Source organism: Cyrtonyx montezumae, unplaced genomic scaffold (genome assembly GCF_038088225.1).
Source record: "Cyrtonyx montezumae isolate F1298 unplaced genomic scaffold, pur_monq_1.0 scaffold_10, whole genome shotgun sequence".
Classification (NCBI taxonomy): domain Eukaryota; kingdom Metazoa; phylum Chordata; class Aves; order Galliformes; family Odontophoridae; genus Cyrtonyx; species Cyrtonyx montezumae.
In genome coordinates, this window is record NW_027071826.1 from 7,718,389 (window position 1) to 7,735,874 (window position 17,486).

The 17,486-nt window shown below is 48.9% G+C and overlaps 1 protein-coding gene across 1 annotated transcript; it reads right to left on the bottom strand.

Annotated features, from left to right (window-relative positions):
* Window positions 1-13,009: 13,009 nt before the first annotated feature.
* On the bottom strand, window positions 13,010-16,105 carry ZBTB42 (zinc finger and BTB domain containing 42). The gene is made up of 2 exons (XM_065749381.1): window positions 15,824-16,105; window positions 13,010-15,100 (listed from the first exon to the last, which is right to left on the bottom strand). The coding sequence occupies exon 2, from the start codon at window positions 15,084-15,086 to the stop codon at window positions 13,695-13,697; it is 1,392 nt and encodes a 463-aa protein (XP_065605453.1). The 5' UTR covers window positions 15,087-15,100; window positions 15,824-16,105; the 3' UTR covers window positions 13,010-13,694.
* Window positions 16,106-17,486: the final 1,381 nt, after the last annotated feature.

A 17,486-nucleotide genomic window follows, 5' to 3' on the forward strand; every position in this document is an offset into this window, starting at 1 on the left:
GGTGGCTGCTGGGTTGCAAAGCGGGGCAGGACCCTTGCTGCACAGGGGCAGGACATGTTACCTTCCACCTTTCTGAAGCAAACAAGGAGAGGAAGTTCCTGCTCAGCAAAGTAAAAAGCATTTGTTTCAAACCAGCTGATTAGGTGGCCTCTAGGCTGAGACCTCAAGTTATGTGAGGAATTAATGTCTACAGGTCACAGTGATGTTTGCCCCATGCTTCCTCCTCTAGTATCTACAACCCATCTGAAGAGCAGAGATGGGAGGACAAACAGGGAAGGAGCTGCTGTGTAAGAAACGCTGGGTTGCAGGACAGGGAACATCCGTCCCAGCCTTGCTGCTGCAGTCGCATCCTTCCAGCTGGTTGCTGTGCTAGCTCTGTACCAGGTGGGAGCATGCAGCTGGTGCTCAGTGTCCTAGAGAGAGGGTAAGCACACCGATTTCTGCAGCATACGTAGCTGTGCTTTTGCTATCTGCCAAGACAATAAATACCATGCATTTTGTCTCTGCTGCTTGGTACCCCCCCCCCCAGGAATGAGCAGTGTAGGTGCTGTGAGTGCCACAAGAAGAATGCACCTTTCCCTCCAATGCTGCTCCAGCACAGACAGCAGTTGTGACAATCCCACCCCTCAAGACACGCAGGAGGAAAACACAGGGACACATCCTGCAGAGGCCACATCACAGAGCAGGAGACTTTCCCTCAGCAGATGCAAGCACAAAACTTCCTTCAGTGTCAAATCCTTTGATGTAACTCAAAGATACACTCATGGTGTTTCTAGCAGGATCTGTCTGAAAGGATCTTATTTGACCAGTTCAGGTCTGCCCAGAAAAATCATCACAGTTTGAATAGCAGAAGTGAGACAGTGCAGACCAAGCTGCTCCCCAGCCCAGGGAGCAGCAAATCCACCTCACACTGAACACACGGCCAAGGAAAATATTTTTTTCTCAGCATCATACCAGAGTAAGGACATGAAGGAAGGAAAGAGGAAGCAGGCAGCTGAATAAGCTATTTTTTTCAACATAGAAGAGAAAAGGAAACATATATCTTTCCTTTCCATCTTTCTTTCCTTCCTTTTATAGAATCATAAAACCATTAATGTTGGAAAAGACCACTAAAATCATCTAGCTCAATCATCAACACATCACCACCATGCCCACTAACCGTGTCCCTTTTTGCTCCTTATTCAAAAGGTGAGGGATCACAGATGGATGCACACCATACTCCAGGCTGTCCTCACCCTTCGTTACACGTTGATCTAGGTACTAGTCTGTGTTGTGTGAAGAATTTGGAGACTGCCACGTGAATGGGCTCCACACCAGGACTAAAGGAGGCAAGAGCCTGACCTCAGCTCGGTTGGTGCAGATCAAGCTCAGTTCAGACATTACACCCAAGCCAGGCCCTAGTGCCATGTTCCTTTCCATCAACGCTTTGTGAAAACCCTTTGGCTGCACCATAGAATTGTTAAATGTGGAAAGACCACTAAGATCATCTAGTCCAACCATCAAACCACACAGCCCCTCACTCAGGTTCCACAAATTCAGTCCCCACTTTGACCAGCCAGCTACTCACCGCAGTCACGCATTAGCTGCTGCTATGATCACAACTTGGAGCAGACCCAGACCTCGATTTCCACATGGAAAAAGAGAAAACCATTAAGGAACATCAACCTGCCCTTTCATCCCTTTCATAGAATCACAGAATCACCAAGGTTGGAAAAAAACAACCAACATCCTCTAGTCCAAATGTTCATCTCTCACCACTATTTACCACTAAACTATGTTCATCTTTCATCCCAGGAGAAGTTTAGCAGAGGAGGACACCTCCTCTTTCCCCCTAGAATCTGCTCCACTGCAACACGGTACCAAGGAGCTGAGAGCTGCTCACCTCCCGGCTCTGCTTGCAGCAGGCACTCCTCTCAGCCTCATCCCTTCTTTCCAGCTAAGCAATCACAAAGTGGAACGAGGCTCTCTACTTTAGTTTCTAAACTGACAAAAAAAAAAAAAAAAGTTCTTAGGTTTTTTTATTTTATTTTTTTTAATCTTTTTCCATTTTTTCCCTCCCTGAGCAGGCTCACGAGGACATCCACTCATTTGCTTTTGGCTCCGGCTCAGCGGCGTTCAGTAGTGACAACCATCAATCCTGCCAGACAGCCGCCGGCACAGGCTGCTGGGAGTGGGCGATCTCCATTTTGCAGCTCCACTGCAATGTGCGTGCGGCTCTGGGCGGGCTGGCGGGCGTCCAGGCGCTCGGCATCGCCCTCCTACCCGCAGAGGTGTCTCGACAGAGCCAAGAGGTGCCAAGAGCGCGGTGCCAATTGTGCCCATCCCGCAAACAGAGGCAGCAGCACGGCGGGGCTGTTAATCCCATGCATTTCAGTGTCACCAAGTTCGCCGGTGAGATTTTTCCACCCGCTGCGTGGTTCTGAGTTTAATTCTATGGATGGCTCAGTGCAGAAAAGGGAAAGGCTGCACGAAGCACTGGCAATTTCAAGGTCCATGCTACCATCTTCACCCTTTGGTGAAGATCAGATTTCTGAGCACAGAATGGAGGATTTCATTCTTTGTTCTTGAACTCATTTTTTCCATCGCAGGGTCCAGTGGAATGTAATCTCTCCAGATGCCAGCACCTCTTAAGAAATTGTAATATAGCAGCTATGCACTCTAAGTGGCTTATTCATACACAGAGACTAGCAATATCCTTGGGGGAACGTTTAGAAACGGTGCGTGGTGATGCGATCTCGGTGCAGGCAGGCTTTCCTTCAGCAGAGGCTCTGTCCCAAAACCACGCTTGTTTTCAAGAGGAGCAGCAGAGCTTGCATTTTGCATTTTCCTCTCAGTTTGTTTAACGTGTTTTCTTGCTGTTTAAAGCAACCAGCGCTTCCTTCCTGGGAGGGAGGCAATGCTTTTAGGGTTACTGTAAATAATCAGAGCCAGAACAATTGGCTGAGTAAATTATCCTGTCTGCTGACACTAACAGACTCCATCGAGCTACTGGGAACTTCATCAGCTTTTTTTCCCTCTTACTATTATTACAACAAAACAAAGGTTTGCAGAAAGCTTTGCAGCAAACCAAGAGCAACACCTCATAGAGAGCAGCCCCAAGGCTTGATTTGCAAAGACCTCACGCAGTGACTCCAAATGAAGAGGTCCATCAAGGAGAGAACCTAAGGGCCCAAGGAGCCAACTGGCAGATGACAGCATGACAAAGCCCAAAGGAAACTCCAATGCTGACTGTAACCGCCTGCAGCATGCAGCAGGAGCTGCTCCTAGGACAGTGACCTGTGGGGCTGGGAAGCCAGGAAGGCAGTTTGCAACATAAGAATCTGATGGAGCTGTTGGTGTCCCTGTTCACTGCAGGGGAGTTGGACCTTATGGCCTTTAAAGGTCCCTTCTAATTCAAATGATCCTGTGACTCTATGATTCTAGGCTGACAAAGAGGGGATGGAGGGATAGCTGTGGTCCCCAAGCCCATTATATCCCAGGGATGGCATGCAAGAATATGAAAAAGACCTGGAAAGAGGCGTAGGTAGGTTTCTTCCAGAAAGAAAAAAAAATAAAAAATGAGGTCTGCTCCTTACCCAGAAACTAGAGAAGAAGCAAGCTGCAAAAAAGCTTTGGTTAGAGTCTTTCCTGTTTGTGCAAAGTAATCTGCTGCTCACAAGGGGACAACCGATGGGTCAGACAAGGGGAAGGATGACACAGAGGTGAAGGGGTGCAGCAGTGAGCCTTGCAGAACGAGGACTCACACTGTGTATATTCAGGAGCACGCTGCTCATCCCTCTCTAAAGAAGAACTGTATTAGCAGGCAGCTCTGCTCAGCAGCTGGATTGTGCCAAGGAAAGGGCAAGTTAACGGTGTTAACATTACCCTTGGATGGAAGCAGCATAAATACAAAATATTTGTTTCTCTGCTACTGTGAAACATCTGTTCTCAATAACTCAGTCATTTTCCTCTCTCCCTCCCTCGGGGTTTCAAAGTACACAAGGAAGTGGGAGCGACTTGCAGGTAGCCCGCTGTGCCTGCCTGAAAGTTGTGCAACACGCAGAGAAAGGCTTTGCAGAGCTGGAGTTTGCCCCAGCAGCACCTACTAGGGCAGAGCTTTGTCGGATACCAGCAGTAGAACAGGTGCCTTGTGAAGAGATATATTTTCAGCAATTCGGTACATTCACACGTGAAAAATCTAGGGGGATGGCAAGCTTAAAGACTTTCATCTAGAAGTCTGAAAATCAAAAAGAATAATAAGGAAAAAAAACCAACTTGTAAACCTCCCCACAAATTAAATAGTTTTGGCTGCAGTGCCGAAAGGCAGCAATACAGTAAGAACACTTGTTCATCTATTTTTCTCCTTTAGCATAATGCAGTTGTAAAAGCAGAGGGAGCTTGTGCCAGGTCATGATGTGGAAAAGGGCTCTCCAAGGGAAACTCCCAGCACTGACATTTGAGCAACAAGACTTTTGGATATGTCAACTTGAGGCGAGAATTAAGAGATCCAGATATCACGGCTGTGCATGAAATCATCCTGGGGGAAGAATTCAGCTTTTGTAGTTACATTCTTGATACCCTCCTGCATTTCCCTGTGCTCCATCATCTACACAGAGCCATGCTATGCACCCTGAAGGCCAAATGAACAAACAAACAAACAAACAAAAATGCACATAAAAAGGCACATTTTGAAGAACAATTTTCCAAGATAAGTCTCCTAGGTTTCCTGATTCTGAAGGCAGCTGACATTTTTGTTGGGTTTGAAATAAATGAAATAAAGAGCCAGAAGTTTGTATTTGAAGGTGAGCAGTAAGGCATTGCAAAAACTTGCCAGTATGCAACTGGAGGCACAGCAAAACACCTCAAGGAAGCTGCTGCACTCACATCGCACTTCAGAGCCGCATTCAGTAAGTTCTGGCAGCTTTTGATGTTTGCAAATACTGTAGAACAAAGTGCTGTCTGATCTCATAAATTCTAGTTTTACAAGAAGGCTTAAAAAAAATTAGCCCCCCACGAAAAAATGACAGGTGACTTTTACTGTTGAAACTGTCAGGCTTTTTAGCTGCCCATGGGAGTGGTGGGGTCACTGTCCCTGAAGTGTTCAAGGACCATGGAGATGTGGCACTGAGGGAACATGGTCAGTGGTCATGGTGAGATAGATTGGGGTTGGACTGGATGATGTTAGAGGTCTTTTCCAACCGTAATGATTCTATGTTTCTATGATTAATTTTAGAGATAAGAACAGATTTGGATCCTGCTGATTGTGAGCAGCACTGCAGTGCCTCTGCCCTGCTCACTGCTATGGGGGTTCTCCATCCCTACAAACACCGGGAGCAATACAAAGCAACACCTTCACTTACATTTTAGAGTAAGACCATGCCCAGAGGCTTGTACCTTGCTCCAAAAAACAACTGTGATTTCTGCATTCAAGTCTGCAAACCCAGATCGCCGCCTCCCTAAAACTATCTTGGCTCCTGCAGGTTGTATCTGGGCAATAAAGACCTAGGCTGGGATCCCAAACCCCAATAGGCTGCAAGGGGCCTAAAGCTCCACCACCTCACAATGTGCATAGTGGCTAGAGTGAAATTCAACCTCCAGGTGAACCCGAGCTAGAGCAAACTCTCCTTGCTCCTGCAGAGCCATGGAGTGTAAAGTTTGTCTCCTAGGTGTAGGCATCAGGAAACAAAACATAACCTAGAGGGACCAACGGGGAGCGGGGAACACTGCTCGGCCTTCCCCTTGGCCTGGAGCTGGCTCACAATGGCCAGAGCCCCTCTGGGCCCTTCCCTCTCATACACGTATTGCCTCAATAGCCTGTCTCTCATGTCGTGGGGCCTCCTGTATCTTTACTGGCCATGTAAGAAGCTATTGTAGGGCTTTAGAATAAGCTTGTTCTGCACCTTGGTAGGTTTCCCCAAGACTGTACATCCATGTCTGGTTTGTGAGTTTAGTGATCTCACCACACAAGCCCACCCTCACAGCTCATCCTTCACACTGCCAGCAGAGCCTAAATGAAAGACAAAAGCATAAGAGCATGCACTGCCTGTCAGGAATCACAGGGAGAAACAAGCTTTCCAGGCTAAGGGACAGGCAGACACCTCTATAGATAGCATGAGAAGCTGAGCCATCCCTGCACAGGGGTGGGAGGACAGAGCAGATGTCCAGAAAGGGCTCTTCCAGCCCTCTCCCAAAGCAGCAGTAGGAATAGCATTGCTTACAAAACAGTTGAAGAAGAAAAGCTGTTTGCCATGTAAAAGGATCTCTAAAGAAATGATTAAAAGGAAATCATCTTCTTCAGCTGACTAGACATCAGAAGGGTTGAAGTCCCAGCCTTTGCAACTAGTCCTGGCCTACCAAAAAATAAGATTTTTTAACTAATTTATAAATGAAGGGAGATAAAAGTTTCTGCTCCTCCAAATGTCTGTGGCCTGCTTGTAAAATAAAGATTCTTTCTGCTACATGAAAAATGTAGATGCCCATTCCCATTCCTTGCTCAGCGTTTGTTGCCATAACCTATAGCACAGATGTGATGGGTTTTTGAACACAAGATGTATTATGTTTCCTGCCAGAGGCTCAAATCCATACAGGTTCCAAAACACCTTGCCAGGCAGTTACCTTTTGTACTGACTCAGGATTTGCTGGCAGCTGCTGCCAGACACTGGCAGCAGTGGGTCTCACCTACGGGCTGGGAAGTCAGCCCCACTAATATCATTTGTCATCTTCACAATCAATCTACCCCCACCCCAGAGCAGAAGTCAAGCGACTGTCCAGAACCCATCCAAGTAAATTCTGGATCTGTGATATCCAACAGGGAATTGGGATTATCCTTTCTCCCTCCTGCAAGCATGTTTGGAGCCCATACTCACATTGCATTTGTCCTGCAAAGTCCTGCTGGACTGGAGCTGCTTTATTGCCCCAGAGGGGAAACTCAGTGCCTTATTTCCTCCAACTTGCACACCGAGCATCGTGATGCTCATGTTTCCAGCCTGAGCTCCCTCAGTGTGACCTTGGGGAGGGATGACAGCCCTGTCTGGCTGCTACCTCATGCCAGCCAGGACGCCCAGTGCCTGCCAAGCACCAGGCAGACACCGCAGCAAACTGTGGCACAGCTTCTTCCTGAGCACAACTCGAGCCAAAATGGTCATTTGATAATTAACCACTTGGCCTGAGCCAGGCAAGGCACAACTAGGGACACAGAGTGCACCCAGTGGGGTGGCTGCAACTTGCACACTATCCGTGGGGCATTTGGGATGAGGCCGGGGTCTGACCCCAGCCTCTCTCACAGCCACAGCAGCAGATGTGCTAGGCTTCCCCACTGCCTCCCCCTTGCCTGGCAGATGCTGGCCTCACTGGGAAAGCACTAAATGGATTCTGCTGAATCACTGCAGCAGATGGTTCCTAACACCACCTGGATAGCTCAGGAAAAAAGGGAAAGATAAGGAAGGTTGGGGAACAGAGAGCACCTAGTATGTGGGCTAAGTCATCCTGAGTGAGGAGTAACCTGCAAGTAAGGGTACAATTTGAAGCAATGCTTTCCCCAAATCCCTGTGTTAGTAAATCTGATATCATCCCTTTCCCAGTGATGTTGTCCTAAGCTTTACATAAAACACGTTGCTCCAAACCCACTTGGGAAAAGCCTCTACCTCCAGGGCTTCTTGAGAGGGCTTAAGGAGATGAATTGGGAGCTCAGGAAGGGGAACTGAGGCCAACATTGCTAGCATTAAACCATGGGGCTGAAGGGGACAGGGAACTGACCTCCCACGAGGGAAGGCAACACCACTGCCTCAGTGCATGTACAAGGCCCTGTATTCATCCACAGTAATAGGTTTTTATTTTTAAAGCCAGGTTGGCAACTACTTTCATTTTCTGAAACAGCTCCTCCTGAAAGGGCACAGGAGCCAGCTGTGAACAGAAGCGTGCAGCTGTGTGAGGGAGCATAACAAACAGGAAACAGGTAACAATAACCAAACTGTTCACTCTTTCTCCTCCAGTTAAACAGCGCTAATGATTTTATTTATTTATTTTTAATTGGGATGAAAAGAACCAGTCAGAAAGAGAGTGGTACACAGAGCTACAAGTTTGGAAACTGCCCTACATCTTTCTGCAGCCACTGTCCCCACCTCAGCTGCATGCATGGGCAGCAGAGCAGCAGCCCTTAGACATGCTGTGGTGAAAGACAGCTCACCGTGTGCCAAGTTGCTCAATCCACGGCACTTCCAGCCGAGTCCTCCCCAGCACCAAACAGCAGGTAATCTGAGACAAAATGTTCCCCAAGCAGGTCACTATGTGCACAGTTCCTCCTCCTCCTCGGGCAAGGCATTTTCACACGCCAACCACGCCGTACTCCATTTCACTTGAGCCCAGCTTTGTCCTACATAGGCTGTTTTTGCTGGGTCACACCTGCCATTGATTTCCTCAGATAACAGCTGCTGCTTCACGTCCTGCTATGCACATACCTCAGCAAAAAGGCACAGAAAAGCACTCAAAGGCAACTGAAGCTTAGGATGGCACAATGACAGCCAGAGAAGCTGGACAGCAGAGGTGTCACCACCAACCTGGGCAAGAGATCCTACAGTCCCCAGCCCCAACTGTTTCTGTGGATGCTTTCCTGATCACTGGCCTGGAGTCTCCGTTCACCTGTGCAGTTCCACAAGGTAGGACGCAACAGCACTAGGGAACCTCACCTGGTCACATCTCCATGGGCCAGCATGAACTTTCCTTGGTGGCTGGGATCTAATCTACGCCCTATTGTCCAAGCTAGGGAAGAGCTGGTACTCAGTGGCATTCAGACGTATAACAGCACTTAATGACACATGGCCACAGCCACTGCTATGCATACCCAAGGCCAGATCACCTCTGGAAATCACTTGGAAACAGAAACTAAAAATAAGTGAAAACACCACATAAAACTCACCTCAAAAAGAAGCAAGCTTTGCAAGAGCAGCAGGGACCCACTTTGCCAGCACCTTGCAGGATTGACTCTTTCCAATCTATGGAGCCCATAATGGATTTTAGTCCTGGAGGACATCTGCCCTCACAGTCCAGCATGGCTAGGACAGACATCCCTTCAGGTTGGACAGCAGGAAACATTCCTTCTCTGGAAAGGAGTGATAAGGCACAGGCATAGGGTGCTCGTGGTGGTGATGGATTCATCATCTTTATAGGTGTTAAACAACTGTGGAAATGTGGCACTGAGGGACACAGTGAGGGTGGGCTGGGGTTGGACTGAGTGATCTTAATAGTCTTTTCCAGCCTTAATGATTCTGTGCTATCACCCATGGCTCATAATGAAGGGCAGCAGCACTCCTTGTGTACCTGCAAGCCAGGAACCCGTGCCTGGAGGCATCTGAAGGCTCCTTTCGTCCCTCCACATGCACAGAGACCCTCCAGCATCCACTCAGCAGCCAGGTTTCTTCTTTCACATTCTGCAGATTTAATTACGTTATCAGGATGACAGACATCAGGATCTGGAGTGCCAGAATTCACATTAGCTATTGATAACAACAACCAAAAAAAAAAAAAAAAAAGAAAGAAGAAAAAAAAAAGGGCACAGCATGCCCACACCAGCATAGACGTGGGCTGCTCCCCTGTCTATGCAGTTATTTATAGCTGTCCATCTCCCAGGAGGAGCTCTTTTTGCTTCTTCTCCCACCCACCTCCAGCCCCCCCCCTTTCCCCACCTCCACCAAGGAAAGCATGCTGCCTGCCTAGCACAGCACAGCACTCAGATTTGAGCAGGGTGAGTTACACCTCCTTCCACTCACTGAAAGAGCGTGCCACAGACAAAGCAGTTGCAGGGAGATTTCTACCCCCCCACGCACCCCCCCTCCATCTCCAAAAGCAGAACTACAGACTTGAAAGAATTTCTAAGATTTTGCCTCAGAACCAGATGTTGCAGGAACGACACACATCTATGCTCTCTCTATGGATGAGGATGGATGCAGAGGCTGCACCAAGAATGATTAAGTGCTGGAAATATTCCTGTTTTGATAGCATTGCAGGGAAGCAACTTCCTGACACCAGGAGGGCAGAGCTGTGCCCTCCACACCAGCACTACCTCTCATTTGCCCTTCTCTTAAGGAGCACTATCCCAAAGCAGCCTGACTGCAGCAGAGCCCTTTGCCTCGCAAGAATTAAGCAATAAAAGACATAATACAGGTGCAAAACAACCCCAAACAGCAGCTGGTGCACACAGCTCGTGCCTTCCTCCTCCCAACCCCAGCTCCTGCTGAAGTCAAACAGCTGCAGGACAACAAAAGCTGGGACAGACTTCAGCTCTTCCACCAAGGTTTTGGTGCCCATACAACTCCCTCCATCCATGTCAACTCAGTCAGGATCTAACCACACACAGCACTGTGCACATCTACAGTTCCCACCAACCCTAAAAATGAATAAATAAAAAGCATCGACTTCAGTGGGCAATGTTGGTGGCAGGTGGACTAGGAGATCTTAGAGGTCTTTCCCAGCTGTAATGTGTCTACAACAAACAAAATAAAAGCAGCACCACCACCTGTACATCACAAGAACTACCCCAACCACCCTCCCCTTCCGCTAAAGGGGGAGGAGGAGGCTCAAGTTTACAACTCTAGCACATTTTATTTCATGGAAATTTGTAAAGACAACAATCCTAGTCACGATTGTCACATTGTACAGCACATACCAATACAGTTGCAAACAGAACTCCACGCAAAACTAAGCGCTAACAACAGCTGAAATCACTCTTCCTGCGATTGTCAGATCTAAGCTAACAGCATGATGCTAACACTGAGGGAAAAATAGTTCACTATAAAACAGTGATAGAATGCTTTTATAAAATATACTCCATTCCAATAGCTTTTTCTACATCCTGTATACTATAAAAATTTTCCCACAAAAATTAGTGTCTTTAAATATACATATTTAATCTGAACTGCACCAAAGATTAAAAACAATTAAAAATATCCTTTTTTGTGTGTGTGTGTGTGTGTGTGTGTGTGTGAGAGAGTTATTTCTTTCTGCTGTTGTTATTTTTACATCAACTTCACAGTATTTGTTTGCAGTAGAAGACAAATCCAGTGTTTAAAATGCAGCACAGCACCATCCCCTACTGAGACGGCGACTGCCCCACAGTGAAAGAGTTCTTGCAAAGATGAGCCCGAGTGTGCAATGGTTTGAGTACTTCTCTGCAGAGCCATGAACCCCTGGGAAAACACGCACAGAGCTATTGCAACTTGTAAGTCAGAGACACACACACAGAGAGCCAAAAAAAAGTCACCTTAAGAACAAAAATAAGTGCAAACATCTTTACTTTAGAAATTCAAGCTATGACGAGTGGGAACACAAATACCAGACTATGAGAACAGCTTGTTTGTGATGGAGGAAAGAATGAGAAAAGTCTTTTTTTTTCCTTTTAAAAAACTTCTGCCCTGTATTTACTGCAGTACAGAGCACGCTCATAGCATCAGTTTAATGAGTTATTCCTACACTAATGTCAGACAAACTCGGTTCAACCTTTCCCTGCTCCATACACTAGGGATGTCTTATGGCACATCCTATATTATGTTCTTAGAAGAAAAAAAGAAACAACCAACAGAAAACCCAACAAACTGAAGACTGAAAGGCAAAAACCGTAACAAGAATGCAAAATTAAGATTTCCAGCTTCAGTAATGCTGACTCTACATTAACTGCTTACATGTCGCTCAACATGCAAAAACCATCGTCATTAAATTTAAAGTGTAAAGTAACTAGTTCTGAAATAGATTAACAGTAACAATACCACTTCAAAAAAAAAAAGCTAATAAATACTATATCAAGTATCTTCAGGAGGAAAAAAATAACTTAATTTTAGTAGAAAGAAAAAAAATAACTTAATTTTAGTAGATTTTGTTCAGTGCTATTTCCAATCACAGCAACAAAAGGAGAAAAAAAATAGAAAAAACTGATTAAGTAGAATAAGACCACGGTACCAAAGACACTTAAGTTCAAGATAAAGTACTCTCCCACGACTTCCATATGTAACAGGTTCAGCAAAAATATTTTACAGTTGAGAAATCAGACTGAAAACAAAACCCCAAACTATAAATAGAAGCAAAATTTCACATTACATGTACATTCATAGTTCAAGAGATGAATAGGAGGCTGTAGCAAGTATATCTCCATATATATATTTTTCTTAAAAAGGGAAGTACGTACTTATAAAAAAATAATAAAAATCAATCCCATATTATTTATGTAGGTAGTGCTCAGGTTTTGGACCGGAGGGGGGAAGGCTTTAGGCAAATCTTTCTTTATAAGGTGAAATACAGTATTTTAAGCACAACTTAAAAGAAAATAAAAATAAAAATAAACTCAGTGCTTCACGTTCATTTAAAAATAAACTTATGTGTTTCACAAAACAGTTCCAGGAGTGTCAGGAAAATTGGTGAAGATCGGTAACAGAGATCAGCAGTCAGAACCCTCAGATGCCACTGCTGTATCTCAGCCCCACACACATGTACCTCCAATGGAGAACTCAATGGGGTGGGAATCATCTGACATTTACCAACACGCACAGCCAAAAGGATGCCCTACCAGGCAAGACATTGAACTGTGTTTGGAATAACGCTAGTTGTGGTTACAGGCAGCCTCAGCTTGCAGAAATCTAAAAGAATAATAATAAAAATAAAACCCCAAATCCAAAAACCTCCCCTGGAAAGGTGGTGAGTGGCTGGGCGTGATGGGGGAGAGCTGGGCCGTGCCTCCCTCCAGCGGTTTCCCTTCATTCCACCCTCAGGGATTGCACAGAACCGGGTCCAGAGGGCTCTCACCAACTTCATGAAAAATAAAAATAAATTAAATCCTGAGCTGCAGATCCAAGGAAGGCAGCAGGGCACCTCTTGCCTCTGGGAGCAGCACCAGGCCAAAGTGTTTCCTACAACATCAGTCCCTGTGTGCCAACACGGGGATGAAAACAGCCAAGGACCATGTGGGTCTGTGCCCACTGGGGCTGCACAGCCCTCTTGGCCACAGAGCAGGTCCATAGGTGAGTACACAGAAGAGGATGGACAGGAGGGAAATAAGTCAGGCCTGGAGGCAAACCTTCACATTCAAATTGTAGGACTGACTGCAGAGCTATTCCAATATAATGATTTCAAAAAGTGACCAGTACCTAAGGTATACCCAGGAATTCTCACTCCCCTTCACCTTCTGAGCCAGTTTAGGGCCTCTTCCAGCACCATAAGGCTGTGGCCAGCCACTGAAAGATGTGCACAGAGAACTTCCTCTGCACTGAAATGTATTGAAATCATTGCTCATCTCTCCGATTTTTTTTTTCAGGGCAACATGCAGATGGATCAGGGGAGCTTAACAGGACCCAAGCATTTCTCTGGAACTTAACAATCAATCCTTCCAACTTAAAATATAATAAATAAATAGAACCTCCCTGACCACGAAGCGAGTACTTCCAGCATGAGAACAGACACTGCAGAATTACTGAGACTGTTTCACATTAATAACGGAACGTGGGTGCATACGGGAAGATCTGAGGGGCAGAGGGGACAGGGGCAGGGCAGGATTGCATTGAAAGGCCTCTGGAGTGTGTACCTCTGCATCTTTTAAAGATCAAATACCTGAAAAGTGAATATCACCAAAATAAAAGGGGAAAAAAAAATTAAAAACAAAAGATTCAAAGGCTGCCTTTTTTCCTGCTTTGTTTTAAGAAGGGTGTGTGGGGGGGGAATAATAAGAACCCCATGTCTCAAACAACCAAAGACTTGACAAGGCCACAATGGAACTTGCGGATGTGTCTGTACAGATCCCCCGACTGCGTGAAGCGTCTCTCGCACCACTTGCAGCCGTGGGGCTTCTCGCGGGTGTGCACGACCGCGTGGCGGCTCAGGTTGTGCGAGTACTGGAAGCTCTTCCCGCACTGCCCGCAGGTGTAGGGCTTCTCGCCCGAGTGCGTCCGCTCGTGCCGCTTCAGGGTGTACATGCAGGAAAAAGTCTTCCCGCAGAGGGTGCAGGTGGGCACCGCGCCGTCGGGGGAGAGGCGGCTGCGCGCGCTGTCCTTGTCGCGGAAGTGGGAGCTGAGGTGCAGCTGCAGGACGTGCGGGCTGGGGAACACCTTGCTGCACAGCGGGCAGATGCAGATGTGCCCCGGGGGCACCAGCACGCCCGCCGAGATGTCCGCAGGGTCCATGTCGTCCTCGCTCTCCTCTCGCTCGTGGTCTAGGTCCTCCTCCCGGGCGTGAGAGCTGCCATTCCCCGCGAACATGTGTCCTAACCCTGTCACCAGGCTCTTGGCCGAGTTCCCAAAATGCTGACTCTCCGGACTGCCCGCTTCGCCGTCCTCCCGCTCTGACAGCGACTCTTGTTCATCCTTCACCAGCGGCTCGGTGCCCTGCTGCTGGCTGTCGGAAGCCAGCTGTCCGAAGGCATAGGAGGGCTGCAAGGAATCCCTCCCCAGCACAGGCTTGAAAGACAAATCCAGCGCACAGTCGGCCTCGCTCAGCACCGGGGGACGGCTGGCGGACCTTTGGGACAAAGGTCCCGAACAACTATTGACATTCGCCTTTGTTTTTCCAGCTGCCGCCGTGCAGGGCTCTGCCTCGGCCGGGCTGAGGCTGGGGGTGCCGCAGGGCCAGGCAGGGTGGGAGCCCACCTTCTCCTTGCCCACAGCTCGCTCATATTCCGATTTCGCTTTGCTCCCCGGCTCAAACTCATCGAGAAAACGCTCCGTTTTGTCCAGCGCGGCCGCCTCATCGCCCGGCTTCTCCTCCGAGCCCAATTCTTTATCTTTCAACTTGCCCTTGCACACTTTCACAATGTCATACATGTGGAGGTAGCTGGCAGCGGCCAGCACATCTTCCACCGGGAGGCTGTGGAACTCCAGCTTCCCCTCGTACATGAATTCGAGCAGCAGGCTGAAGGCAGGGGCCGTGACAATGTCACTGTTCAGATGCACAATATCCCTTTTGTCTAACTGGTCCCTGTAGAAAAGATGGAAGTACATGCTGCAAGAGGCGAGGACGGCTCTGTGCGCTCGGAACTGAGCTTCTCCAACCAACACAGTACAGTCACACAGGAAGCCCTGGTGACGCTGCTGACTCAGACACTGCAGCAACTGGCGGCTATGGTCTGGAAACTCCATTCTTCCTTCATAACCTGTTCAAAACAGGAAAAACTTGAATGCTACTGTAAACTAAAGCCTCCTAGCAGCTGGAGCAAACAGATCGGCTTTGGGGTAACGCAAGGCGAAAGGAGAGCCACGGAGATAGCGTTTGCTGTTAATTGGGTGTAATGGTTTTTATTAAAGGGGGGAGCAGGTGGGGAGGGAGGGAGGGATAAGAAGGGAAAAGGAAAAAAAAAACAAGACAGCACAACAGCTCTTCATCCCCTCGCACCTGCTCCGAACAGGAAAAACTTGATTGGAAGTAAACAAAAGCACCAAAAGCAGCAGCCCCTCCACCTTTGTTTCTTCCACTTAATAAAATTAAGAGGAAAACACGGGAAGAAAAAAAAAAAAAAAATAACCGCCAAACTCCGCGGCTCTTCCCGGGCACGCAGCTCGGGGCATCCCCGACACAGCCCATCCCCGTCCCGCACGCAGCCCCCACTTAAACTTTCTCCCCCGTCGTCATGCACCGAACCACAACACAACCCCGCGGGCGGCGTTCCCGGTACGGGGTGCGAGGGCGCGGGGCGGGCAGAGCCGCGGCACCCCCCCGAGCTCCGCATGCAGGAAATAAGGAATGAAAAAAAAGAAAAAAATAAAATAAAAATAAAGGAAAAAGGGAAAAAGTTTTCCTCGAAGTTATTAAAAGCCGAAGGGGGGGATCAGTGGCGGGAGGAAGGCAGGGCCAGGTGCGGTGCCCGCCGGGCTCTTACCTTCCCGGGGTGCGGAGCCGGAGCCGTGCGGGAGGAGCGCGGAGCGGTGCGGGTGCGAGCGCGGCGCGGCGGGAGGGAGGCAGGCGGGCGGAGGGAAGGAGGAGTGCTCGGTTTGCTAATTACACCGCAAGCTGGAGAGTCAGCTGCTCTGACTTCACTGCGATGGAAATGCTACCTCCAGCTGTGCGCCTTTTAATGCCATATGTTACTCCAAATCTCGCTACCAGCCAACCACAGCTTGCTGCCTTTTAAAGTTCCAGCAGCCCCATTTATAGCCCGCGATTAAATCCCACAAACTTGCCCCGAGCCCGCCCCCACGACCCCCCCCCCCCCCCCCCATACCCCTCCCGCCGCAAGCTCGTTCCCCGCAGCACCGCGGTGACCTTCGCCGGAGCGAGCGGGGGGGGGGGGGGGCACCGCGGAGCCGCTTTTCGGCCACCCCCCCCTTCCTTCCCTCCTTTTTCTCCGCAACTTTGCTGGGCTCTCTCCCGGGGGCCGCGGGGCTCGGCCGCCCCGTACTCACCGTGGGGCGGCGGCGGTGCTGTGCGGCCGCATGTGCGCGGTGCGCGGCGCTCCGCGGGCGCGGCGCGGGGCCGGCGGAGCTGCGGAGCAGGTTGTTCGCCGGCCGCTCTCGCGATACTTTCCCTCTCAGCCGCGGGTGTGAGTGCGAGTGTGCGTGTGCGTGTGCGTGTGCGTGTGTGTGTGTGTGTGTGTGTCCCCGGCTGGTGCACACAATAGCCCCCGCCGGCCCGGCCAGCCCCGGTGCGTGCTGCCGGCTGCTCCCTCCTCCTCTTTCTCCTCCTCCTCCTCCTCCCTTCCTCCCCGCCCGGCCGCAGCGTTGGCCGTCCCGCTCCCAACTCCGGCTCAGCCCCGCGGAGCTGTGCGCCGTGGGAGCGCTCCCCGGCGTTATCCCGAGGTGCTGCCGAGTGCCACGTGCCTACGGGGCTCGGGCTGCTTTCCTTTCTCTTTCTTAATTATTATTATTATTTTTTCTCCGGATGACCTTTCCGATGCTTAATTTGAAGTCGAAATTTTAATTAGCCGTAATCCCATCAAAAGTGGGAGCCTTCGGTGCGAGATAAAAAACAAAGTGCCCACCGCCCCGGGTGCGCTGCTCAGAGCGGGAGCGGGGCCGAGGGATGCCGGATCCCAGTGTGAACAGCGGAGGTAGCTCGGAGTACAGTAGATCTCCAGGTCTGGCTTGCGTTTTGTTCATTGCTGTTATTTTGTACGTTAGGTTTCTGCTGTGCTTGCAAATAGAAGGGATGAGTTTGGCGATGCTGCTGGGCCGGGTGAGCGGAGCCCTGCTGTGAAACCCTGAGTGGCTCCCAACAAGTAGTGCAGGGAGCACCCCGCTCTCTCTTATCCAGACTGCAAGATTGAGGGTAAAAACTTTTAAATTGCATGTAGTTTCCAATGCACAGAGCTAGCGTTAGCACCTTCGTGCATTTTATTTTTCGTGCAAGTTTATCAACTGACGTGTTTGTTACTAATTTAATCCAGCTCTTTGCTACTTTATCCTTAGGCCCTCTGTCACAGAGGTCAGTGACTGCCACTTTCCCCTCACAGACTTCAACCACTGAATTGGGTTGGCAGTGAGTACCAGGCTATTTGGAGCATCTTTAGGGACCACATCATCCCAAAGCTCTGCATAATGTAATGC

Bases quoted from the DNA above. Each gene is read 5' to 3' on its own strand.
- ZBTB42 (XM_065749381.1), bottom strand. From the start codon at position 15,086: ATGGAGTTTCCAGACCATAGCCGCCAGTTGCTGCAGTGTCTGAGTCAG.